The sequence below is a fragment of the Eschrichtius robustus genome, chromosome 19 (genome assembly GCF_028021215.1).
Source record: "Eschrichtius robustus isolate mEscRob2 chromosome 19, mEscRob2.pri, whole genome shotgun sequence".
Taxonomy (NCBI): domain Eukaryota; kingdom Metazoa; phylum Chordata; class Mammalia; order Artiodactyla; family Eschrichtiidae; genus Eschrichtius; species Eschrichtius robustus.
In genome coordinates, this window is record NC_090842.1 from 55160757 (window position 1) to 55185722 (window position 24966).

At 38.1% G+C, this 24966-nt stretch overlaps 2 protein-coding genes across 6 annotated transcripts in view; one reads left to right on the forward strand and one right to left on the reverse strand.

Annotated features, from left to right (window-relative positions):
• The window catches only part of LOC137753363 (zinc finger protein 790), a 77678-nt gene extending 54666 nt beyond the window's left edge, over window positions 1-23012 (forward strand). Inside the window, exons 1-5 of one of the 5 annotated variants that reach the window (XM_068528528.1) lie at window positions 267-594; window positions 8532-8611; window positions 9925-10051; window positions 10309-10404; window positions 20868-23012. In XM_068528528.1, coding sequence (XP_068384629.1) covers window positions 8603-8611; window positions 9925-10051; window positions 10309-10404; window positions 20868-22546 — 1911 coding nt within the window. In that variant the 5' untranslated portion in view covers window positions 267-594; window positions 8532-8602 and the 3' untranslated portion in view covers window positions 22547-23012. Of the gene's footprint in view, window positions 1-266; window positions 595-1169; window positions 1232-8531; window positions 8612-9924; window positions 10052-10308; window positions 10405-20867 lie in introns of those variants that run through there. The other 4 variants (XM_068528531.1, XM_068528529.1, XM_068528530.1 and 1 more) reach the window with 4 other exon arrangements.
• The window catches only part of LOC137753340 (zinc finger protein 345), a 186903-nt gene that overhangs the window by 21212 nt on the left and 140725 nt on the right, over window positions 1-24966 (reverse strand). The gene's annotated exons all lie outside the window — the stretch shown is intronic.

A 24966-nucleotide genomic window follows, 5' to 3' on the forward strand; every position in this document is an offset into this window, starting at 1 on the left:
CATAGATCCTCCCCTTTATCCTATCCTCAAGCCGGGGCTTGTGGGATAAGAGGTATCCACCCGGCCAGGCCGAGACTCAAGATCTTTCTGCCACATCATATGTGTCACATGCCCAGGCGGCGAGCTTGCAAAGAAAAGAATTACACTCTCCTTCCAGAGGTATTTTCCACGGATCTGGACTACATTTCCCAGGGGCCATCGCGTTCACGGCTACTTCCCGTCGAAAGACCGAGTTGGCTTATGGTCCAAGTTCCCAGAGAGGGCCATCTGCGGAGGAAGAGTAGCGTGGAGTCGTCAGTTGAGACTTGCGTTCTAAACGCGGCCTGGAATTCGTTGACGCTTTGCCAAAGATAGAGCGGTGTGAGGACAATGGTCTTTGCCGAGCGAAGTGATAGGGTCCAAGACCGAGGCCTGTGAATTGAGACCACTGGGCTCTGGGCTCTTAAAGGTTGTCCCGGCTCCAGACTACATTTCCCAGTGTCCGCCGTATCCGAGGCAAAGTTCTGTCCGCACACCGGCCCTTTCAGGACCATAGCAGGGGTCGTGCGCGAGTCCCTGAGGAACATCCACAGCTTGAGGGAACCGCAAAGTCGAGTGAGTCTAAGACCCGGAAGCGAAATGACCCCTGAGAGGCCGAGGCCGCGGGGGAGGGCAGTGAGGGGCTAACATTTTCGGAGTCTGAGGCTTTACCAGCCAGCAGGTGTGGGAAGGAAGACGGTGGGGAGTTGAGTATGCGTGTCCGCGCGCGCTAGCCATCGCGACAGGGAACCTTGGGTGCTTGTGTGAAATTGATACAGAAGCAAGGTGTGGGAGTGATCGCACGGGAACCGTAGAGGTGTGTGTGTGTGGACGGTGCGATGGTGACGGGAGCAGTATGTGATTGTAATTTAGGTGTGACTGCATGTATATGATTGTGACTGCGTCACCATGTGCGTGACCGTGTGTGTAAATATGGTAGCAGCAACTGTGGGGCCAGAGACAAAGAATTGAGCATTGCATTTAGTAACATTCACAGTCTTTCGTGAATGTGTGGAGAGCAGTTTCTGTGGGGCTATTAGTTGGATTGGGGTAGGGTAACGTAGAATGAGGGGAGAGGAATGGGAGACAGAGTAGACCACATATTCGAAGAGTTTTTCTGTAAATATGAAAATGGAACAGCCGCTGGTGTGGGAGAAGTGACCTATCAGTATGCTGGTGGGAATGAGCCATGAGAGAAGGAAAAGAAGTACAGGTAAGTGTGAGTAAGCCAGGCTCATCTGTGTGGTGTGTACTGAAATTGCAAGAATAAAAGATGGGTAGTAGCGTTGCAGCGAGTGAGCCAGGAGCTCAAGTTTTGAAAAAACAAGGGGAAAGAAATATACAGTGTTTGGTAGATGTCAGCAACAGTGAGGTGTGGTGAGTTATGTATGATCTCTTGGCATGAAATTCAAAGGTAGAGCTTTTGTGGAGGACGAAGGGAGAAAGGTCTGAGAGTAATAAGAACAAGGAGGACACCTGCCCCACTTCCAGACCCAGTGGCAAGAGGCTGTAGGGGGATTAAAAAAAACGTAGAGAGGGCTGCAAGAGTCCTCTGGAGAGAGCCAGGTTTCTGTTAGATCCAAAGGTGAACGGAGTGTTCGGGGAGGTGGTTGAGGATAAAAGAGGGGTTTATGACTATGAATTCCAGAGGGCATACAGGAAAGTGTCAGGAGTTGAGGAGGGGTGAGAAAATGGGACATCCAAAATGGGACTGATGGGGAGTAGAGTGTCTGAAAAGAGAGATGATCAAGGAGCCTAGGGCTTTTTATGATGCACATAAACATGGATGCAGGGAATACAGATGCTTATTCTGGTTGGATTCACGGCAGTGTTGGAGAGGTAGTGTTGGGCTAGAAAGGTGGACTTTTGAGAATTCCCTCCGAAAGAGGGAAGCTGAGGATGGAACATTTAAGAGTGGTTGGGGTAGGCAGAATAATGCCCCTCCAAGGATGTCTGGACACCTGTGAATGTGTTACCTTACAAGGCAAATGGGATTAAGTTAAGAACCTCGAAGTGAGGAGATTATCCTAGATTATCCAGTTGGGCCCAAACTAATCACCTGGGTCCTTAAAGTAAGTAAATCTTTTCCAGCTGAGTTTAGAGTCAGAGGGAGATGTGATCACAGAACAGTGGTCAGAGAGATGCAAAGTTGCTGGTTAGATAAAGGAAGGTAGCCTTGAGCCAAGGAGTGTTGATGGCCTCTAGGAACTGGATAATGTAAGGAAATTAATTCTCCCCTGGAGCCTGCAGAAAGGAACACAGCCCTGCCGACACCTTGCTCTTAGCCCAGTGAGAACCGTGTCAGACTTTTACCTAACAGTAAGATAATAAAGTTGTATTGTTTTAAGCCACTGCATTTATAATTTGTTACTCAGTAGTGGAAAACTAATATAGTGGTATAGTTTCTTAGCCTCAGCTCTGTGGAAGGGTTTTGAACTGTGTGACATGAGAGGAACTCAATCCCTATTGATAAAATTTAGGGCTTTAGGTAAAGCACATAGGCCCACTCTTGTAATTTACAGTTTTGCTGCATTGTGATATTTTTTAACATTGGAATTTAATGAATTTTTCTTTGTGATCTAACATATGGTCAGTCTATAGTTATTTGTTTTGCACTTGGTTTATCTTGGATTGAGAGAAATGTGTTAAAATTCTCTATTATTAATGAAATTTTATCTTGTACAACCTGTAACTTCTCCTTCATGAAGCTTCCTGCTGTTAGTTGATATATAGATATTCATAATTGTTATATGTTTATTGTGAATGGTAGACTTTAGTATTTTAGCATCCTCAAGATCATGGCCCTTGCTTATTTGTTTGTTTGCATTTTGCCTTGTATATATTTTCCATAATTTGTAAAATAAACCTTTTTTGAAGTTTATCATATATAGAGACAAGTGTATACATGATGATACAAACAACCAATACAATCAAAATTGTACACCTTGAGTTACCACAAAGGGAACACCCATGTAATAAGCACCCAGATCAAGAAATAAACCATTGCCTGCATTCCAGAATTCCCTCTTGTGCTCCTGTTCAGTCAGTAGCTTCCCCAAAGTAACCACCATACATCAGTTTCATCTGTTTTTGAACTTATGTGTAAGTGGAGTCATATACTATATAACCTTTTGGCTTCTTTTGTGCAACATTATGTTTGTGAGATTCATCCATATTGTATGTAAATATAGCTTACTGTTTGCATTGCTAAATGCACTAGTATTCCAGTGCATGAATATACCGACTATATTTGTCCATTCAACAGTTGTCATACAGTTGATAGACATTTAGAACTCTTTATGTCCCTTGTACCTGAAGGACAGCTTGGCTGCATGTCAATTCTTTGACTCCCTCATTTGTTTTTCCACAAGTATATTGTAGGAGCTACCTCACTATTTGGGGCACTGAATTTAGCAGTCTAATGACAACTGAATTTCCTTTTTCTTATAGGTGACTTGATATTTTTATCTTGCTTCCCCATGGATTTTAGTCTAATAAGTTTATTAGGAAATGTTTTGTTACAGACAATTTGAGTCATCTTCTCCAGCAATATAGTGTGTATTTTCATTATGCATATTCATGCATTATTTCAGAAAATTATTCTTAAATATTAAAAATGTAGTTTTTAATATTCTCTTCTTGATTTGGATTTCATCTCTAGAGGCTCTGCTTAGTTGCAAGTTGGATCACTTCTTCTTTTTAAAATTAATTTTATTGAAGTATAGTTGATTTACAATGTTGTGTTAATTTCTGCTGTACAGCAAAGTGACTCAGTTATACATACATATATATATATATATATATATATATATATACTTTTTCGTATTCTTTTCATTATGGTTTATCACAGGATATTTGTTTAACATCTTTATTGGAGTATAATTGCTTTACAATGTTGTGTTCGTTTCTGCTGTATAACAAAGTGAATCAGCTGTAAGTATACATATATCCCCATATCCCCTCCTTCTTGCATCTCCCGCCCACTCTCCCTATCCCACCCCTCTAGGTGGTCACAGAGCACTGAGCTGATCTCCCTGTGTGATGCAGCTGCTTCCCACTAGCTATCTATTTTACCTTTGGTAGTATCATGGGATATTGAATGTAGTTCCCTGTGCAATGCAGTAGGTCCTTGTTTATCCATCCGATATATAATAGTTTGCATCTGCTAATCTCAAACTCCCAATTCTATCCTCTCTCACCACCACCCCCCATTGGCAACCACAAGTCTGTTCTCTATGTCTGTGAGTCTGTTTCTGTTTTGTAGATATGTTCATTTGTGTCGTATTTTAGATCCCACATATAAGTGATATCATGTGGTATTTGTCTTTCTCTTTCTGACTTCACTTGGTGTGATAATCTCTAGGTCCATCCATGTTGCAGCAAATGGCATTATTTCATTCTTTTTAATGGCTGAGTAGTATTCCATTGTATATATTTACCACATCTTCTTTTTCCATTCATCTGTTGATGGACATTTAGGTTGTCTCCATGTCTTGGCTATTGTAAATAGTGTTGCTGTGAACATAGGGGTGCATGTATCTTTTCAAATTATAGTTTTGTCTGGGCATATGCCCAGGAGTGGGGGTTCCAGGATCATATGGCAACTCTATTTTTAGTTTTTTGAGGAACCTCCATTCTATTTTCCATAGTGGCTGCACCAACTTACATTCCCACCAACAGTGTAAGAGGGTTCCCTTTTCTCCACACCCTCTCCAGCATTTATGATTTGTGGATTTTAATGATGGCCATTCTGACTGGTGTTAGGTGATACCTCATTGTAGTTTTGATTTGCATTTCTCTAATAATTAGCGATGATGAGCATCTTTTCATGTGCCTATTGGCTATCTGTATGTCTTCTCTGGAGAAATGTCTATTTAGGTCTTCTGCCCATTTTTTGATTGGGTTGGTTTGTTGTTGTTATTGAATTGTATGAGAAGTTTGTATATTTTGGAAATTAAGCCCTTGTTGGTCGCATCATTTGCAAATATTTTCTCCCAATCTGTAGGTTGTCTTTTCGTTTTGTGTATGGTTTCCTTTGCTGTGCAAAAGCTTGTAAGTTTGATTGGGTCCCGTTTGTTTATTTTTGCTTTTATTTCTACTGACTTGGGAGACCTAAGAAAACATTGGTATGATTTATGTCAGAGAATGTTTTGCCTATGTTCTCTTCTAGGAGTTTTATGATGTCTTGTCTTATATTTAAGTCTTTAAGCCATTTTGGATTTACTTTTGTGTATGATGTGAAGGTGTGTTCTAACTTCATTGATTTACATGCGGCTGTCCAGCAAGTTGGACCACTTCTGACTTTCATTTTTTTCTTATAATAATTGTCATCTCTTTGTTTCATTTTGTTCCATTTGCTAACCTTCTTTTAAAAATTTATTTTATTTATTTATTTTTGGCTGCATTGGGTCTTCGTTGCTGTGCATGGGCTTTCCCTAGTTGCGGAGAGCGGGGCTACTCTTTGTTGCGGTGCGTGGGCTTCTCATTGCAGTGGCTTCTCTTGTTGCAGAGCACGGACTCTAGAGTGCAGGCTCAGTAGTTGTGGCACACGGACTCAGTAGTTGTGGTTTACAGGCTCTAGAGCGCAGGCTCAGTAGTTGTGGCACATGGGCTTAGTTGCTCCGCGGCATGTAGGATCTTCCCGGACCAGGGCTCAAATCCGTGTCCCCTGCATTAGAAGGTGGATTTTTAACCACTGCGCCACCAGGGAAGCCCCATTTGCTAACTTTTATATTTTTTGTTCCATGCTGTACTTTCTGTAGTATTTGTCATATGTTGTGCTCTTTGTAATTATTCTTCATTTCTAAAGTGGTTTTGCCTATGAAGTGGTTCTCTTTCATTCTTGAATTGTACTAGCTTTCATATGTGGTCTGCCTATCACTTCCTCCCCTTTCCTGAGATCATTGTACCATTTGTGCATGTAGTCTTGCTTCTGAGCTGTGATTGTATCATAACTTTAAAAAATTCATATTGGAATGTTAGCTAATAATTTTAATCTTCTCTGAAATTTTTAGTGAGTTTTCTTTATACATGGGGAATTTGGACACTCTTTTCAAACTTTTATCTGACAATATCTTTGGACACGGTGTTTCTAATTTTGTTTTTGGAGTGTGTTTTTTTTTTTTTTTTTTTTTTTTTTTTTTGGTATACCTGTCACTGGCACTTTCCTATGAAAAGGTGAACGGGGCGAAGGTAGTTTTTTAGGTTCTTCTGCTCAAGAGTTTGTTCCTCTGTTACTACAATAGAACACAGTTTCTTTAAAAGATAACCCCTCTGAATATCCAGGCCTTCTTTGTTGTTCAGAACCTAACCTGGTTCAGGAAGACCCCTACTATCAGCTCTGAGAGCCACAGTGTCTTCTTTTCTGCAATTAAAGAATACAGTCAAGCTCCCAATTCATTCAATGAGGCTAGTATTACCCTGATACCAAAACCAAACAAAGCTTATCTCATAAAAATATGATACAAAAATCCTCAACAAAATGCTAACAAACCAAATCCAGCAACGTATGAAATGAATTATGCAACATGTCCAAGTGGAATGTGTCACAGGAATACAAGGTTATCTGAACATCCAAAAATCAATTAATGTAATGCATCATATCAATAGCATAAAAAACAAAAATTACATGATCATTTTAATAGACACCAAAAAAGCATTTGACAAAAGCCAATACCCTTTCATTATAAAAACACTATAAACTAGGAATAAAAGGGAATTTCCTCAATCTCATATAGGTTATCTATAAAAATCCTACAACTATTAATGGTGAATGTCTGAATGCTTTTCCCCTAAGATGAGTAATAAGACAAGAATGTCTGCCTTTGCCACTTTTATTCAATATTGTACTGGAAGTTTTAGCCAGGGCAATTAGACAAAAAAAAAAAAAAAAGCATCTGGGTTGGAAAAGAAGTAAAACCATCTCTATCTGCAGATAACATGATCTTTTCTATAGAAAATTCTAAGGAATACGTACCCCAAAACACTGTTAGAACTAATAAATAAGTTTAACAGAGTTTCAGGATACAAGATCAATAAATAAAATCAATTGTATATTATACACTTGGAATGAACAATCCAAAAATGAAATTAAGAAAGCAGTTCCATTCACAGTAGCACCAAAACAAATAAAATATTTAGGAATAAATTTAACAACTGAAGGTGAAACTCATACTCTGAAAATGACAAAACAGGTATTAAGCAAACACTTGTACATAAATGATCATAGCAGCATTATTTATAATAGCCAGAAGGTGGAAACAATCCAGATGTCCATTAACAGATGAATGGGTAAACAAAATGTTGTCTGTCCATACAGTGGAATATTATTCAGCCAGTATTTCAAGAGTGAAATACTGATACATGCTACAATTTGGATGAACCTTGAAAACTTTATACTAAATGTTTTCACAAATTTGACAACCAGTCACAATAAGTTCACATACTATATTATTCCATTCCTATGAAAATCCAGAACAGGAAATCTGTAGAGACAGAAAGTAGATTAGTGGTTACTTAGGGTTGAGGGAGAGGTGGAGGGAGAGTGTAGGGGGTTGAGGGGACAGGGAGTAATAGCTAAAGGATACAGGATTTCTTTTTGAGGTGATGAAAATATTCTAAAATTGACTTGTGGTGGTTGCACATGTTAATTTGCTAAAAAAAAAATTGCTCACTTTAAATGCATTAATTGTAGAGTACATGAATTATATATCAGTAAAACTGCTTAAAAAATAAAAGAATGCAGCCTATGTGTTTTGCCACCTTAAATCCCCCTGACATCTCTATGCCTCCTTTTACCATCTCCACCATCAATTACCTTTTCATAGCATTCCTGCTCACATGCAGTCATTCAGGGTGTAGTCTACTCCTCATAGGAATGAATGTTTCTTATGTCTTCTTTGGAGAAGTGTCTATGTAGAGCTTCTGCCCATTTTTTGATTGGGTTGTTTGTTTTTTTGATATTGAGCTGTATGAATTGTTCGTGTATTTTGGAGATTAATCTCTTGTCGGTTGCATTGTTTGCAAATATTTTTTCCCATTCTGTAGGTTATCTTTTCATTTTGTTTATGGTTGCCCTTAGTTTTGTGGTATGAGTGCTTTAGATGAAAATGAGTCAGTAAGTATTATACACTTTGTGGGCCATAGAGGAGATAGATGAAAGGCCACTGTTGTACAGGGAAGTACACAGGAGGGCCTTGGGCAAATGCACTGGGCTCCCAGATTGGAGAGTTTCCCTGGGGATGTCTAACTTTGGGTCCTTATTGTTAAAGGGGTTATTCAGAGCAAGTCAGAATGGCCTTATCTCATATCCCGAATATCCTGATCCACGTCATGATTTAGCATTACTGATTGGACTGAAACTTCATCCTGCTGTATTTGAGTCTCTTGGGTTTTGGATAGGGCCAGGATTTCTGCAGATTCCCTCTGACCTTCCTTCAAGAAATAAGATGGTATTCTTACTCCATTTGAAAGCTCTGAGGAAAGCCTGATCTCTCATTATTCCTTCCCTCTAGCTCTGCTTTCTCAAGACTGCTTCACCGTGAGAGGAATCTAGAAGACTGAGTGACTCTTGGAATTTTAAGTTATGGCCCATGTGAGTTGGAATTTCTTTTCCAAAAATATAACCATTTATTAATTATTTATTTTTATTTATTTATTTATATATGGCTGTGCTGGGTCTTCGTTTCTGTGCGAGGGCTTTCTCTAGTTGTGGCGAGCGGGGGCCACTCCTCGTCGCGGTGCGCGGGCCTCTCACTGTCGCGGCCTCTCGTTGCGGAGCACAGGCTCCAGACGCGCAGGCTCAGTAATTGTGGCTCACGGGCCTAGCTGCTCTGCGGCATGTGGGATCTTCCCAGACCAGGGCTCGAACCCGTGTCCCCTGCATTGGCAGGCAGATTCTCAACCACTGCGCCACCAGGGAAGCCCAATATAACCATTTATATCACACCATGTCAATATTTTTATTCCTTATCCTTAAACTGCTTACCTGAGTCACTATTCAACGCAGTAAGTGATAGTTGTGAAACAGTTCGGTGCCTTCCCTAGATGTCCCTCTTCTCTCCAACATGGCATTCAATACCTCCTGTGACCTAATACTTTGGCAGAGCACTGAAGGAAAAGATATTGTTTAAAGGAAATAGAGACTTTTAAAAATCAAAACTGTGGCTCAACAAGGTGGAATTGTGTGACTAAAAGGGACCCACTGCATGAAAGCTTTTATTTACTCTATATAATGGGGTGTTTCAATTAAGAAAGATGGGAGTTGGTGTTAGTTGGTATTCATTTTGGTAGTGGCACTTTGTCATGCTTTTAGATAGAGAATATAAGAGGAGGTTGAGTTCAGAGAGATCTGGGATTTTGCCAGGATATCAATGAGAGAGTAATATCATTAACAAGACATGCGCTGATAGTCAGCTGACAGCCTAGAGATTTTATACATTCTCCACAGAAAATGGTATTCAGTTAGAGAGTGTATCTCTTAAGAATCCTTTCAACTTCAACTAATAGAAAATTCAAGTAAAAGAAGCTGAAAGAAAAAAAAGAAAACTATTCTCATATAGTAAATCTAAAGTTGATTATTCCAGGCTGTTATAGCCTCTTGGTGGTATCAACAAAGAACTCATATGATATCTGTTATTCTGGGCTGCCATCCTGTTATCTTGATGTTTGTTACAAGAAGGCCATAACAATGTTGTGACTGAGCAATAGGAGATTTTAAGAGCATATAGGCACTTGGCTTCAGGGACACTAATTTCCATATCATTTCCCCCCACACTACAGGCAGCCAACTCCAGTTTTTTGCTGAATGTATGGACCTCTTCCTGCAGTGCCCTTTTCCATCTTTTCCCCATCCATCTAAAAGATTTCTTTTAACTTCACTGTTGATGTTTGGGTTTGTCATTTCAGCAGTTGATGATGTTCAGGGATGTAGCTGTAGACTTCTCTCAAGAGGAGTGGGAGTGCCTGGACTTGGAACAGAGAGCTCTGTACAGAGACGTGATGTTGGAGAACTACAGCAACATGGTCTCACTGGGTAAGATTCAGAATTTGACCCCAGAAATTCCTGATACCTATATTGTGAACTTTTGGATTGCCTTTCAAGTGTCTAGGGGGATTTCTGACCTGTTTCTGGGAAAATGGTTTGTGCTTTATAAATTTGGCAATAGTCATCATCATTGGGAAACTCCATCTTCCCCATCCTTTATGCATTTTTCTTGCCTTTTCTAATAACTAAGGGACTTACGGAACCCTTACCACGTGGTAATTTCCTATTTCTTATTTTCTGATCAGGACTTTGCCTTTATCAGCCAGATGTGTTCTCTTTACTGGAGAAGGGGAAAGAGCCCTGGATGGTTTTGAAGGATGAGACAAGAGGACCTTGCCCAGGTGAGTGAGGGCTGAGCAGGCACAAGGAGGCCATCATTGCAGATAACACCCAGCTGTTTAGTGAGTCAGTAACATCTCTGTAATATTGGTCTAGAATTTCCTCCTCAGAGGCCAAAAGCCTGTGGATAAAGGCCTGAGACCTAGAAATAAAAGTAACCTTTTCAACATGAATTTCCAACTGAACCTCCTCTTCAACTCCAAATGCCACTCCATTTCAGTGCTCTCATTTTTCCTTCATGTTACGAAAATGTAAATGCCATTCTTTTTCTCCAATGGTCAGTTTATCTATGGTTTGGATTAAGTTTCTTCCCATTTCTTTTTTTCCATTTCGATATTTGTAAATTTCATCACTCTCTAAAAAAAAATTTTTGACCCTGTTTTTCATTTTACCTGCTATCTCTTGAATTTTTCTTATTTTGCCTAGTTTCTCCTTGCTTCTGCATATTCTTCATTAATTAACTATTTCTTTTAAGCAACATTTATTGATTTTATAATTTCATTTTAGGTTAAGAAGGGTTAACAAAGAGTCTGTAATCAATTAAGAAACTTGGTATTCTCTCCTATGACTGGAGCGTTTTCATAAATTTCTGCAGAGTAGGCTTTACGTTAAGAGAAGGCCTAATAGGCTGCTTTTTTATGGTTTCTTGCTACAGTGAAGAGGAAATAGCAGGAGAGAGGTTAGGGCTATTGGAAGACAATGAGGAGAGAGTACAGTGTCATAGAAGATAAGTCCTGGCTGTCAAAAGGAAGCAAGGGGTATATTTGGCAACTAGATGGTAATTGATGAATTTTCTGTTATGGGCAGGAGTCAGGTTGAAATAACTTACTCTTGGAGCTGCTTTTTTATTGGAAATATCAAGGAAAGAAAATAAATTTTATTCCCTTATTGGAATCACATTTCTAAATTCCACAACCTATATTGATGTTTTAAAATTGTTCTTTTTCCGAGCTATTGATATATGGAAAAACTTGAATGAATCTCAGGGATGTTATGCTGAATGAAAAATGCCAGTCTCAAAAGTGTAATTGACATATAACATTCACATACTATATGAATTCATTTATACAAAATTCTGGAAATCACAAAGTTAGAGATTGAGAACATATTAGTGGTTGCCAGGGGTTAGGAATGGGCAGGGAGCAGTAGTGGTGGTGGTTATGACTATAAAGAGATAGCATGAGAGAGAACATCTTTGTGGTGATGGACTATTTCTGTATCTTGATTATTGTGGTGATTACAGGAATCCACATATGTGATGAAATGACATAAAACTATACACATATATTGTGCCAATGTTTATTTCATGATTTTTATATTGTAGTATAATTATGTAAGATGTATTCATTGGGCAAAACTGGGCAGAGGGTACACAAGACTCTCTGGAGTATCTTTGCAAATTCCTGTGAATCTATAATTATTTCAAAATAAATGCTTTTAAAACTTACTTTGTTCTGTAAGGTATATACAATTTTCTCTCGTATTTTTATTCCCTAAATACTACCACGTATGTTTTTAATTTTAGTTTATTTTCACGTATTATGATTATACTATTATATATTAAGGTTGTTCTACATTTCTTGTTACTGAAGTTACCACTCTTGGTACACATCAGTCATTCCTGGGATTTTTCTGCATTAGATGATACTTATATTTCAGATATGAGATTCCTTAGCCAAAGGGTTCAAAGTTAGAAAATCATGTGCCCAACTAATTTAAGATACTTCATTGAAAAAAGTTATTTTAAATCATACAGAATTATATGAATACTTTAAATAACCTGTGCTATTTATTTATAACCCATAACTGTTTCATCCATGTTTCAGTAGAGGGCCATGACATGTTCTCCCTAATTGCAGTTCTGCCTATTCTTTCTTCTATCAACCATTCCAATAATTCATTCTCCTAATTTCTTGGTTCTGTTTTGTTAAAGGGAGTGGGAATTTAGGCAGTCTAACTGTAGATGCTTTATTTTTCCCAACCTTTAAAAAATTTTTTTTATTGAGCTGTAATTGACATACAACATTATATTGGTTTCAGGTATACAACATAATGATTCGATATTTGTATACTCTCTGAAATGACCACTGCAATAAGTCTAGATATCCTCTATCCCCATACACAAAATATGCCATATAATATTATTGACTATAACCACCATGCTTTGCATTATATCCTCATGACTACCTTATGTTATGACTACTGGCTTGTACTTCTTGACCTTCTTCACCCATTTCGCCGAACCCCCCACCCCTTTGGCAACCACAGTTCTGTTCTCTGTGTCTATGAGATTTGTTTTGCTGGTAAGTTTTTGATTACTGATTCAATTTCCTTACTACTAGTAATCAGTCTATTCTGATTTGTATTTCTTCATGATTCAGTCTTGGAAGATTGTATGTTTCTAGGAATTTATCCATTTCTTCTAGGTTGTCTAATTTGTTGGTGAATAATTGTTCATAATAGTCCCTTATGGTCGTCTGTATTTCTTTGTCATCAGTTGTAACTTCTGTTTCACTTCTGATTTATTTGAGCCCTGTCTCCTTTTTTCTTAGTGAATCTAACTAAAGGTTTGTCAATTTTATTTTTTTAAAGAACCAGCTCTCAGTTTCATTGATCTTTTCTAGTATCTTTTTTTTTTTTTTTTTGGCTGCACTACATGGCTTGTAGGATCTCAGTTCCCCAGCCAGGGTTTGAACCTGGACCACAGCAGTGAAAGCCCAGAATCCTAACCACTAGACCACCAAGGAACTCCCTCTAATATCTCTTTAGTCTCCATTAGTGAGACTAGTCTCACTATTAGTCTCTTAGTCTCTGTTAGTAATTAGTCTCTATTAGTCTCTTTAGTGATCTTTTATTTCCTTCCTTCTACTAACTTTGGGCTTAGTTTGTTGTTCTTCTTTTTCTAGTTCCTTTAGGTGTAAGGTCAGATCGTTCATTGGAGATATTTTTGTTTCTTGAGGTAGGCCTGTATCACTATGAACTTCCCTCTTAGAACTGCTTTTGCTGCAAGACATCGCTTTTGGTATGTTGTATTTCCATTTTCATTTGTCTCAAGGTATTTTTTGTTTTCTCCTTTGATTTCTTTTTTTAATTTTTATTTATTTATTTATTTATTTATGGCTGTGTTGGGTCTTCGTTTCTGTGCAAGGGCTTTCTCTAGTTGCGGCAAGTGGGGGCTGCTCTTCATCGCGGTGCACGGGCCTCTCATTATCGCAGTCTTTCTTGTTGCGGAGCACAGGCTCCAGACACGCAGGCTCAGTAATTGTGGCTCACGGGCCCAGTTGCTCCACGGCATGTGGGATCTTCCCAGACCAGGGCTCAAACCCATGTCCCCTGCATTGGCAGGCAGATTCTCAACCACTGCGCCACCAGGGAAGCCCTCTCCTTTGATTTCTTCGTTGACCTATTGGTTGTTCAGGAGCATGTTATTTAATCTCCAAATATTTGTGATTTTTCCAGTTTTCTTTTTGTGATTTGTTTCCCATTTTATACTGTTGTGGTCAGAAAAGATGGCTGATACGATTTCAGTCTTCTTAAATTTATTGAGACTTGTAGCATACTATATGATCTATCCTGGAGAATGTTCCATGTGCACTTGAAAAAAATGGATACTCTGCTGCTTTTGGAAGGAATGTTCTGTATATATTCAGTTAATATGGTCTAATGTGTCATTTAAGGTGCATGTTTCCATATTGATTTTCTGTCTGGATGATTTATCCATTGATGTAAGTGGGATATTACAGTCCCCTACTATTATTGTATTGCTGTCAATTTCTCCCTTTAGGTCTGATAATATTTGCTTTATATGTTTCGGTGCTCCAGTGTTGGTTGCATAGATATCTACAAGTGTTATATCTTCTTGTTGTATTGACCTGTTTATCATTATGCAATGCCCATCTTTGTGTTATAGTCTTTTTTAAAAAATCTATTATGTCTGAAATAAGTATAGCTCCTCCAGCTTTTTTGTTGTTGTTGTTTCCTTTTGCATGAACACTCTTTCCATCTCCTCACTTTTAGTGTGTGTGTATTCTTACACCTGAAGTGAGACTCTCGTAGGATGCATATAGATGGGTCTTCTTTTTTATCCATTCAGCCACTATACGTCTTTTGAATGATGAATTTAATTCATTTACATTTAAAATAATTATAGATAGGATATACTTACTGCCATTTTGTTAATTGTTTTCTGGCTGTTTTGTGGTTCCTCTTTCTTCTCTTGCTCTCTTCCCTTGTGATTTGATGAATTTCTTTAGTTTTTTTTTTTTCAGATTCCATTCTCATCATCTTTTCTGTATTTATTATAGATTTTTGCTTTGTGGTTACCATGTGTGTGCATGTGTGTGTGTGTGTATGTATATGTACAGTCTACTTTAAGTTGATAGCAAGGTAAATTGAATGCATTCTAAGACTCTACATTTTTACTCCTCTCCTCCCACATTTTGTTTCTGATTTCATATTTTACATCTTTTCATTTTGTGTATCCCTTTACTAATTATTGTAGTTATAGTTATTTTTATTACTTTTGTCTTTTAACTTTTATGTTAGCTTTATAAGTGATTAGTCCACTACCTTTACTAGATATTACCTTCACCTGTGAGGTTTTTTTTCATATGTTATAGTGTCCTAATTAGTGCCCTTTTCCCAGCTTAAAAAAGTCCCTTTAATATTTCTCGTAAGGCTGGTGTAGTTGTAGTGATCTCCTTTAGCCTTTGCTTGTCTGGTAAACTCTTTATCTCTCCTTCAATTCTGAATGATAACATTGCCAGGTAGAGTATTCTTGACTGTAAGTTTTTTGCTTTTAGCACTTTGAATATATCATGCCACTCCCTTCTGGCCTGCAAAGTTTCTGCTGTAAAATCTGCTGATTGTCTTATGGGGTTCCCTTGTGTGTAACAAGTTGTTTTCTCTTGCTGCTTTTAAAGTTCTCTCGTTATCTTTAATTTTTGACATTTCAATTATATTGCATCTTGGTGTGGATGTCTTTCAGTTTATCTTGTTTGGAACTCTCTGGGGTTCCTGGATCTGGATGTCTGTTTCCTTCCCCAGGTTATGGAAGTTTTCAACCTTATTTTTCAAAATAAGTTTTCTTTCTCTCTCTCTCTTCTCCTGGGACTCCTATAATGTGAATGTTGTTCTGCTTGATGTTGTCCCATAGGTCTGTCAAGCTATCTTCAGTTTTAAAAACTTTTTTTTTTTTTGCTCTCTGTTTGGGTGAGTTTCACTACCCTGTCTTCTATTCACCAGTCCTTTCTTCTGTTTTATCTAGTCTGCTGTTGAACACCTCTAGTGTATTTTTCAGTTCAGTATTCTTCAACTCTGTTACTTCTGTTTGGTACTTTTTTATATTTCCATCTTTGTTGAAGTTCTCTCAGTGTTCATTCTTCTCCCAAGGTCAGATGCTCCTCAGCATTTTTATGACCATTACTTTGAACTCTTTATCAGATAAATTACTTATCTTCATTTCATTAAGATATTTTTCCTTGGATTTTATTTTGCTTTTTCATTTGGAACATATTTCTTTTTCCCTCATTTTGCTTGACTCTTTTTTTTTGTTTCTATGTATTAGGTGAAACAGCTACCTCTCCCAGTCTTGAAGGAGTGGTTATAGGAAGACTGGGGCTGTGTTTCAGTCTGCTGTCTGTGCAGTACCCTGGGGGTAATAGCCTGCCAAGAACTCTCTGATTGTTTCAGTCCCATGGAACCCAGAAACACAAGCCCCGCCTGGCCCTCAGAGCCAGGTATTCAAGGGATGTCCCCTTGGATGTGGGCTTGGGTATGTGGACGTCCCCCATGTTGACTCGACTTGTGTTGGGTGGGGCTGCAGAGGGCACCAGGCTGGGGCAAGACTGCCCAATGGGTTGGGTGTGGCTGTGGGGACACACCAGGCTGGGGCAAGCCCAGTCACCAGCTTGGGTGGGACTGTGGGGAGCACATCCCACTGGTGCTAGCAAAGTAGAGGGAGAGTGTAAAGTGGCACCTGCCAGCACCTCCATCCCTGGAGACAGTTACAACAGATCCCAGCAGATACTTTAATATTAGCAAAAAGATCTCCATGTATGGTTTAGGCACTTTGCAAACTTCTGCTTTTTCCCTGGGTCTTGGGGTGAATAAGTCTGTGCACAAGCCCTTTAAGAGCAGAATCCCCATTTCCTATAGCCCTTTGGTTTTCCTGGACATAAGCCCCATTGGTTTTCAAAGCCAAGCATTTTGAGGGCTCATCTCTCTAGTGTAGGTCCTAAGGTTTGGGGTGTCTAATGTGGGGCTTGAACCCTTTGCTCCTCATAGGGAACTCTGTATTTGTGAGATCCCTCCCAATTGTGAATTGCCACACCAGGGGTGGGGTTTTTGGAAAGACTACTTGTCTACCTCTCCTGCCTGTCTCAGTGTGGCCCTTTGATCCTTTGCTGTGGAAGAGCTTTTCAGTTAAGTGTCAGGTCTTTTTCAGAGGGTATCTGTATTTAACTAGATTTGATGTGTCTGTGGGAGGAGGTGAGTTCAGGATCTTCCTATGTTTTCATTTTGAGCTGCCCTCCTATTTTTTTCCAGTCTTTATGATTGAGTCTCTAAACTACTAACATAAAATTTGTAGCCTTCTTGAATGAGTTTTTGTAGAGCATTCAGCTTAGTTTTCATGAAAACAGACAACCTTTCTCTCATATTTCTTTACATAATGTTATTAAAAAATATAAATAAAATATCAGGAACAGTTGGTATAAACAGGTTTGGAAGCAAACAGCTGATTCATGGTAAGGACATGGGCATCCTAGAGGTAGCTACTACTTGAATGCTTTTGTATATTGTGGACATTAATCCTTGTGTTTTCTTAAGGATTGGAGGGCATTGGTTCATATGGAGGTCAGGAACAAAATAAGTTTCAGTGTAGCCTCACTAAAAATGGGTCATTTTTAATTAAAACCTTCTAATAATTTAATAGGATAAAGGCTATTGATTTCTAGTGAGGGCAAATATTTCCCCTGAGTTGTTTACTGATTTGCTACTCATATTTATTCGATAACTGTCTGCTCTGTGCTTGATTTATCCGTATCACTTGTTGGCTTAATACTTTTTATTTTTAGTGTGAATGGGCATTCACATAAAGAAAACACTAATACACTAGTGCCTAGTTAGAATGACTAAAATGATATTTGTTTTCTTTAGGATTTTAGTTTTCTTTTATTTTGGTCCTAAAATTTTTATTTTACAACTTAATCGAAGTATAATTGGAGATAATAAACTCCACATATTTGAAGTTACAATTTGATCTGTTTTGACATGTGTATGTATCCATTAAATTATCACTATAATCAAGACAACAAACACTTCAGTCATTGCCAAATTTCCTTGTGTCCCTTTGTTATCCATCCCTTCTTCCACCTCCATCCGAAAGAAATCACTAACTTGCTCTCTGCAACTCTAGTTAGTTTATATGTTCTAGAATTGTATATAAATTGACTTATACAGTGTATACTTTTTGGCCTTGTTTCTTTTGCTAGCATAATTTTCAGATTCATCTGTTGTTGTGTGTATCAATAGTTTATTTTTTATTTCTCTGTAGTATTCCATTCATGGGTATGCTGTAATTTATTTATTCATACACCTGTTCATGGACATTGTTTTTAAGATTCTCAGCCATTATCTTTTCAAATATTGCTGCTTCTTCCATTCTTCTCTGTGTAAGTTTCCACTTACACTTGTGTTTAATCTCCTAACTGAATCTTCTATGTCATAATGCTTCTCATGACTTTTCCAATCTTTTTCTCATAGAATTTTTCTTTTGGCCTATATTGGTTTCTTGTTCTCTGATGAAATGACCAATTTTATGTTTTAGCTTCTTGAGCATAGTTATTTTTAAACTCTGTCTCATAACTCCAATATCTAGAATCTTTATAGGTGTATTTCTGCTATCTATTTTTTCTATAGTTTCTATATTCATGTTGTCTGGTTATTTCTTTAATTTCGTGCCAGACACTGTTTGCAAAATGTGAAACTAATCACTAGGATATCTTCCTTTATAGAGAATTTCTGTTCACTTTTACCAAGTTCTGAAGCATTTTTGTTGTTATCTCAATCCGTTGCCCTCCTTGGTCACTGGGATAAATTGAAACTGAGCTGTAGTTCCTGTGTAGGTCTACCTCTGTTTCACCCACATTCCTGGGTTATGGTCCTTCAGTTATAACTCATCATGAGAGATGTTTAGGATGCCCCCTGTAGACAGACCCTAGATACCAATCTCTGTTACTTTAGCCTTGAGAACATGTCATATGTTCTGTCAGTCTCTAAGCCAAATGCTAATACCAGTACAAATTCTTTTTTTCTTTTATTAGAGTATAATTGCTTTACAATGTTGTGTTAGTTTCTGCTGTAGAACAAAGTGAATCAGCTATGTGTATACATATATCCCCTCCCTATTGAGCCTCCCTCTTAACCCCCCCAGTACAATTTCAATAGTAGAAATTGGATAAGCCCTTCAGCATATTCAAATAGTAGCAGTTGTAGTATTTTCTTGCTTTGTTCTTCTAAAATATTTTACCAATAAATTTGATATCCCATGGAGATTTGGTAAAGGTCACTTGAGAAAGGGCTTGAAAGCATAAAATCGAATGGATGAGCAATACTATAAACTCAAGAAATAAAAACACCTTGGTTGGGATCATCTGACAAAATATGACTTGACTAATAAGCACAGTGGAGAAAGTGAGCAGGGCAAAGTATTTAAATGTGCATAGGCAAATGGAAGAATGAGTAAGTAGGTATGATTCCATTTCTCTGAGCTAGCATGGATATGCTTTTGTTTCCTCTTATCTGTACAGAAAGTAATGTGGAATTATGTGTACTTGTTTCAGTAGATATGGAAGGGATTAGACAATGAGGTGTATTACATTGCTATCACATGATGCCAATTGTGCTTCCTGATCCCTGATTTTTGTAATATTATCCTTTACTCCCTCCTATAACCGCCCCCCTTTGCTTTATTTTTTGACGTGTAGTGTATTTTTTTTAATAGTAATCTTTTATTTATTTATTTATTTTTATATTTATTTTTGGCTGTGTTGGGTCTTCGTTTCTGTGTGAGGGCTTCCTCTAGTTGCGGCAAGCGGGGGCCACTCTCCATCGCGGTGTACGGGCCTCTTCGCTATCGCGGCCTCTCTTGTTGCGGAGCACAGGCTCCAAACGCGCAGGCTCAGTAGTTGTGGCTCACGGGCCTAGTTGCTCCGCGGCATGTGGGATCTTCTCAGACCAGGGCTCAAACCTGTGTCCCCTGTATTAGCAGGCAGATTCTCAACCACTGCGCCACCAGGGAAGCCCCTGTATTTTTTTTTTACAGAATTTTTTTTAATACCTAACATGTGCTAAGTGTTGATTTACCATACTGGGTAAAACATTCTTAAGTCTTTAAATTGATATCCCATGATTGGGGTAGTACCTGCACTTATTTTTTTGTTGTTGTTGAACTCCTCAGGTGAAATTGACCTGAACAAAACTTTATATATATATATTTTAAATTTATTTATTATTTATTTTTGGCTGTGTTGGGTCTTTGTTGCTGCACGTGGGCTTTCTTTAGTTGTGGCGAGCGGGGGCTACCCTTTGTTGCAGTGCGTGGGCTTCTCATTGCAATGGCTTCTCTTGTTGCGGAGCACGGGCTCTAGCCTCGTGAGCTGCAGTAGTTGTGGCATGTGAGCTCAGTAGTTGTGGTGCATGGGCTTAATTGCACGGCAGCATGTGGGATCTTCCTGGGACAGGGCTCAAACCCATGTCCCCTGCATTGGCAGGTGGATTCTTAACCACTGCACCACCAGGGAAGTCCCTGAGCAAAACTTCATATATTTAATCACCTGCCTCAGCTTTTTTACTTCCTTTAAATTTCTATTTATTTCTTGCCCTTTTTTCATATTGCCCAGAATTTGAGAATTTGTTAAGCCATTTACATTTCATATGCTCTATTTATTTTATTTTATTTTATTTTATCTTATTTATGTTTTGTGGCTGCGTTGGGGCTTTGTTGCTGCGCGTGGGCTTTCTGTAGTTGTGGTGAGTTGGGGCTACTCTTCATTGCGGTGCACAGCTTCTTATTGTGCTGGCTTCTCTTGTTGCGGAGCACGGGCTTTAGGCTCATGGGCTTCAGTAGTTGCAGCACATGGGCTCAGTAGTTGCGGCACACGGGCCCTAGATCACGTGGGCTTCAGTAGTTATGGCACATGGGCTCAGTAGCTGTGGTCGTGGGCTCTAGAGCGCAGGCTGAGTAGTTGTGGTGCATGGGCTTGGTTGCTCCTCGGCATGTGGGATCTTCCCTGACCAGATATCAAACCCGTGTCCCCTGCATTGGCAGGTGGACTCTTAACCACTGCGCCACCAGGGAAGTCCCTGCTCTATTTATTTTAGGATTTACTTCTTATATCTACATTGGAAATTTTAGTTCTTTTTGAACAGTAAAACAGTATGAATTTGTTTTCTTATTTTTCAGACATGCAATCCAGGTGTAAGACCAAGACATCACCAAAAAATGGCATTTTTGACAGAGGATTACCTCAATGGGAAATAATGGAAATTTGTAAAAAACATAGCCTTGAATGTATATGTTTTAAAGGTGATTGGGAAAGCAAAGGTCAGTTTGAAACACGACAGGAAAACCAGGAAGAATGTTTTAAGCAGATGATACTCACCTGTGAAAAAATTCCCACATTTAACCAGCACACAACTTTTAGTCTACTTCAGAGACTTAATACAGTAAAGAAACTGAATGAATTTAAAGGGTGTAGGAAAGCATTTTGTTCTGACACAGACTGTATTCAACATCAATTAATTCACACTGGTGGAAAATTTTGTGCTGGTAAGGAATGTGAGAAGACCTTTTTTCCTGATTCAGAACTTACTCAATATCAGACAGTTTGCACTGCTAAGAAAACGTATGAATGTAAAGAATGTGGGAAGGCTTTTAGTTTGCGCTCAAGTCTTACTGGTCATAGGAGAATTCATACTGGTGAAAAACCTTTTAAATGTAAGGAATGTGGGAAGGCCTTTAGATTTCATTCACAACTTAGTGTCCATAAGCGTATTCATACTGGTGAGAAATCTTATGAATGTAAAGAATGTGGCAAGGCCTTTAGTTGTGGCTCAGACCTTACTCGACATCAGAGAATTCATACTGGTGAAAAACCCTATGAATGTAATGACTGTAGGAAAGCCTTTAGTCAGCGATCACATCTTACTAAACATCAGAGAATTCACACTGGTGAAAAACCTTATGAATGTAAGGAGTGTGGGAAAGCTTTTACTCGTGGCTCACACCTAACTCAACATCAGAGAATTCATACTGGTGAGAAATCTCATGAATGTAAAGAATGTGGAAAAGCCTTTATTCGTGGTTCAAATCTTGCTCAACATCAGAATGTTCATGTTGGTAGGAAACCCTATGAATGTGAGAAATGTGGGAAAGCCTATATCTGGAGTTCACACCTTGCTCGACATCAGCGAATTCATACTGGTAAGAAACCTTTTGAATGTAAGCAATGTGGGAAGACTTTTATATGGGCCTCATACCTTGCTCAACATGAGAAAATTCATAATGAGAGAAAACCGTATGAATGTAAGGAATGTGGAAAGACCTTTATTCATGGTTCAGAGTTTAATCGACATCAGAAAATTCATACTGGTGAGAGAAACTATGAATGTAAGGAATGTGGAAAAACCTTTTTTCGTGGTTCAGAACTTAATCGACATCAGAAAATCCATACTGGAAAGAGATCATATGAATGTGAAGAGTGTGGAAAAGCCTTTCTCTGGGGTTCACAACTTACACGACATCAGAGAATACATACTGGTGAGGAGCCTTACGTATGTAAAGAATGTGGGAAGTCTTTTATCTGGGGTTCACAACTAACACGACATAGGAAAATTCATACTGATGCAGAACCCTATAAATGTAAGGAAAGTGGCCAGATCTTTAGTCACCATTCTTATTTTGCTGAACAGAAAATTCACAGTGGTGAGAATCTTTATCAATGGAAAGATTATGGGAACACCATTAGTCATGACTCATACTTTGCTCAACACCAGAGTGTTTACACTTTTGAGAAATCCTATGAACGTAAAGATTTTGAGAGGGCATTTTCTCCAGACTCTCACTTTATTTCACTCTTGTGAAATCTTGTGATATAAAAATGTAGGAAAAATCTTTATTCATGACTTGTTAATTGATGTCAGTTAATTCCTTCTTTTGAGAAAGCCTGTAGTGTAAATAACATTGGAAGACCTTTTGACAGAGCACACAACACACTCAACAGCAAAGAATTCCTAATGCAATCTATATTAATAGAGGAAAGCTTTACTGATTGGTTATCAATTATAGAATATCAGGGTAAAGTCCTACAAGTAAGATGATAGTGTGAATCCCTTCTGAATGATTCTCAAAAGATTCTCCACATCATTGATATTATGCTGCATAGAACTGAAGTCTAACTCATGTAGGGAAACTTTCCATCACTACTTAAATCTTGTTGCAGTTCCACAAAATCACACCAAAGGTGAATTTGTGTTTTGTAATTAATCTGGAAAAGCCTTAAACTGTGTCATACAACTTATTTGGTATGTCTTAGTTTCAGTACCTCTTACCTCCTAATTTTTTGGAAAGTAACTTAATACTATGTTTGCTTACTTATTAGATTGTAAGGGTTAAATGAGTTTGAGGATTTAAATGACTTAATGAGAATCATTAATAATAGTATTAGACCATTTCTATGAGAGGAAGACCTTAAGAGATTATAGACAAATATGCCATCTGTATGTATGTCTTATTGAACAGCAGAATGTTAATTCTGAAGAAAAACTGGTAAAATCGAATGAAGCAAAGAAAGCTTTGATTCAGTATTAATTTCATTTTCTACATAAAAAAACTCATACTATAAAGAAAGCCTTATGGTTTTCATAAAAGTGGGATTGTTGAGTGCTCAGCATTTTTTAAGGCATTTGGAAGGGATTTGTTTCTAACAAATTTCTAAAGCCAAATGGCATAATCCATTTTATCTCCACAATTAAATTTTGGAAATTAGAAAATAGCCAAATGAATTCTGACCTCTTGGAAGTTTAGTGCTACATATATAAACAATTCTCAGATTAATGAGTAGATCAAAAGTGAAATTACAGGCAATTTGGATGTGAATGATAATGAGACTCCTGTAAATCAAATCCTATGAATGTGGCCATAGCACTTCTCAATGGAAATTGCTCTGGGTATAAAACCAAGAAGATTGAAGGCAGTTTATTTCTTGTCACCACTGTATCTCCAGCTCTTAGAACAGTGCCTGTCATATTGTGGGTCCAAATATTTATCAAGTTAAATAATGATTACTCAAACAAGCTAGAATAAGAGCAAATGCCTCCAAGTGAATTGATGGAAAGATTTAATGAAAATAATGCAAAAATCATGGAATAAAGAACAATACTAAAGGATTTTTATTTTAAATCAAAATGTTTCTTTGAAGAAAATTATTATTTACTAGACTTTGGCAATGCCTCCACATTTTAAGAAAGGAGAAATGTGATATAACCATATGTTTAGAGGAATTTTTAAAGGTCATGTAAATATATATAAACTATTAGACACAAATTTTTAAATGTAGAAAATAAAGTTTATTTTCTAGGAAAACATTATCTTAAGTGATTAAAATTTGAGAGTAAATAAAAAGGGCTAATTGGAAGAAAACTTTAAAAAAAAAAAATGGAGGACCAGATAATTGTATAGGCTACCCCCTGAAGGAACAGAAAATCCTATGGAAAAATTGTTCACTCATGCTAAAAGACAAAATAACATAATTCTGATAATAAAATTAGATGTAGCCCTTGAACAACATAGTCCAGAATAATTTCATTCATGAGCATACATGAAAAAAAAAAACAATATGATAGTCAAATGATATTTACTCAGAATGTTTAACCTCTGATCTGGATGGGTGGTAATTCTACAGTATAAACAACAGCAAAATATGATGAAAATGTAACCTTCTCAGTTTAGTACTTAATAAGTTTATTCTATGTGCATTTTCTTGGTACCTTTTAGTATTACATGAATTAAGGAATAGTGACTATATGGACATATATTTAGCATGTTTATAATTCAGTTATTTAACAGTAGTTAAACAGTATTAGGGGGGCTTCCCTGGTGGCGCAGTGGTTAAGAATCCGCCTGCCAATGCAGGGGACACAGATTCGAGCCCTGGTCCAGGAAGATCGCACATGCCGCGAAGCAACTAAGCCTATGTGCCACAACTACTGAGCCTGTGCTCTAGAGCCCGCGAGCCACAACTACTGAAGCCTGCAAGCCTCGAGCCCGTGCTCTGCAACAAGGGAAGCCACCGCAGTGAGAAGTCCACACACCGGAACAAAGAACAGCCCCCGCTCGACACAACTAGAGAAAGCCTGCGCACAGCAACGAAGACCCAACACAGCCAAAAATAAATAAATAAATATATTTATTTAAAAAAAGAAACAGTATTAGGGAACAGTACTTCCCTCCAAATTATTGTCTTCTATGGAATTTCACAACTCATGGGAAAAACGAAAAATTA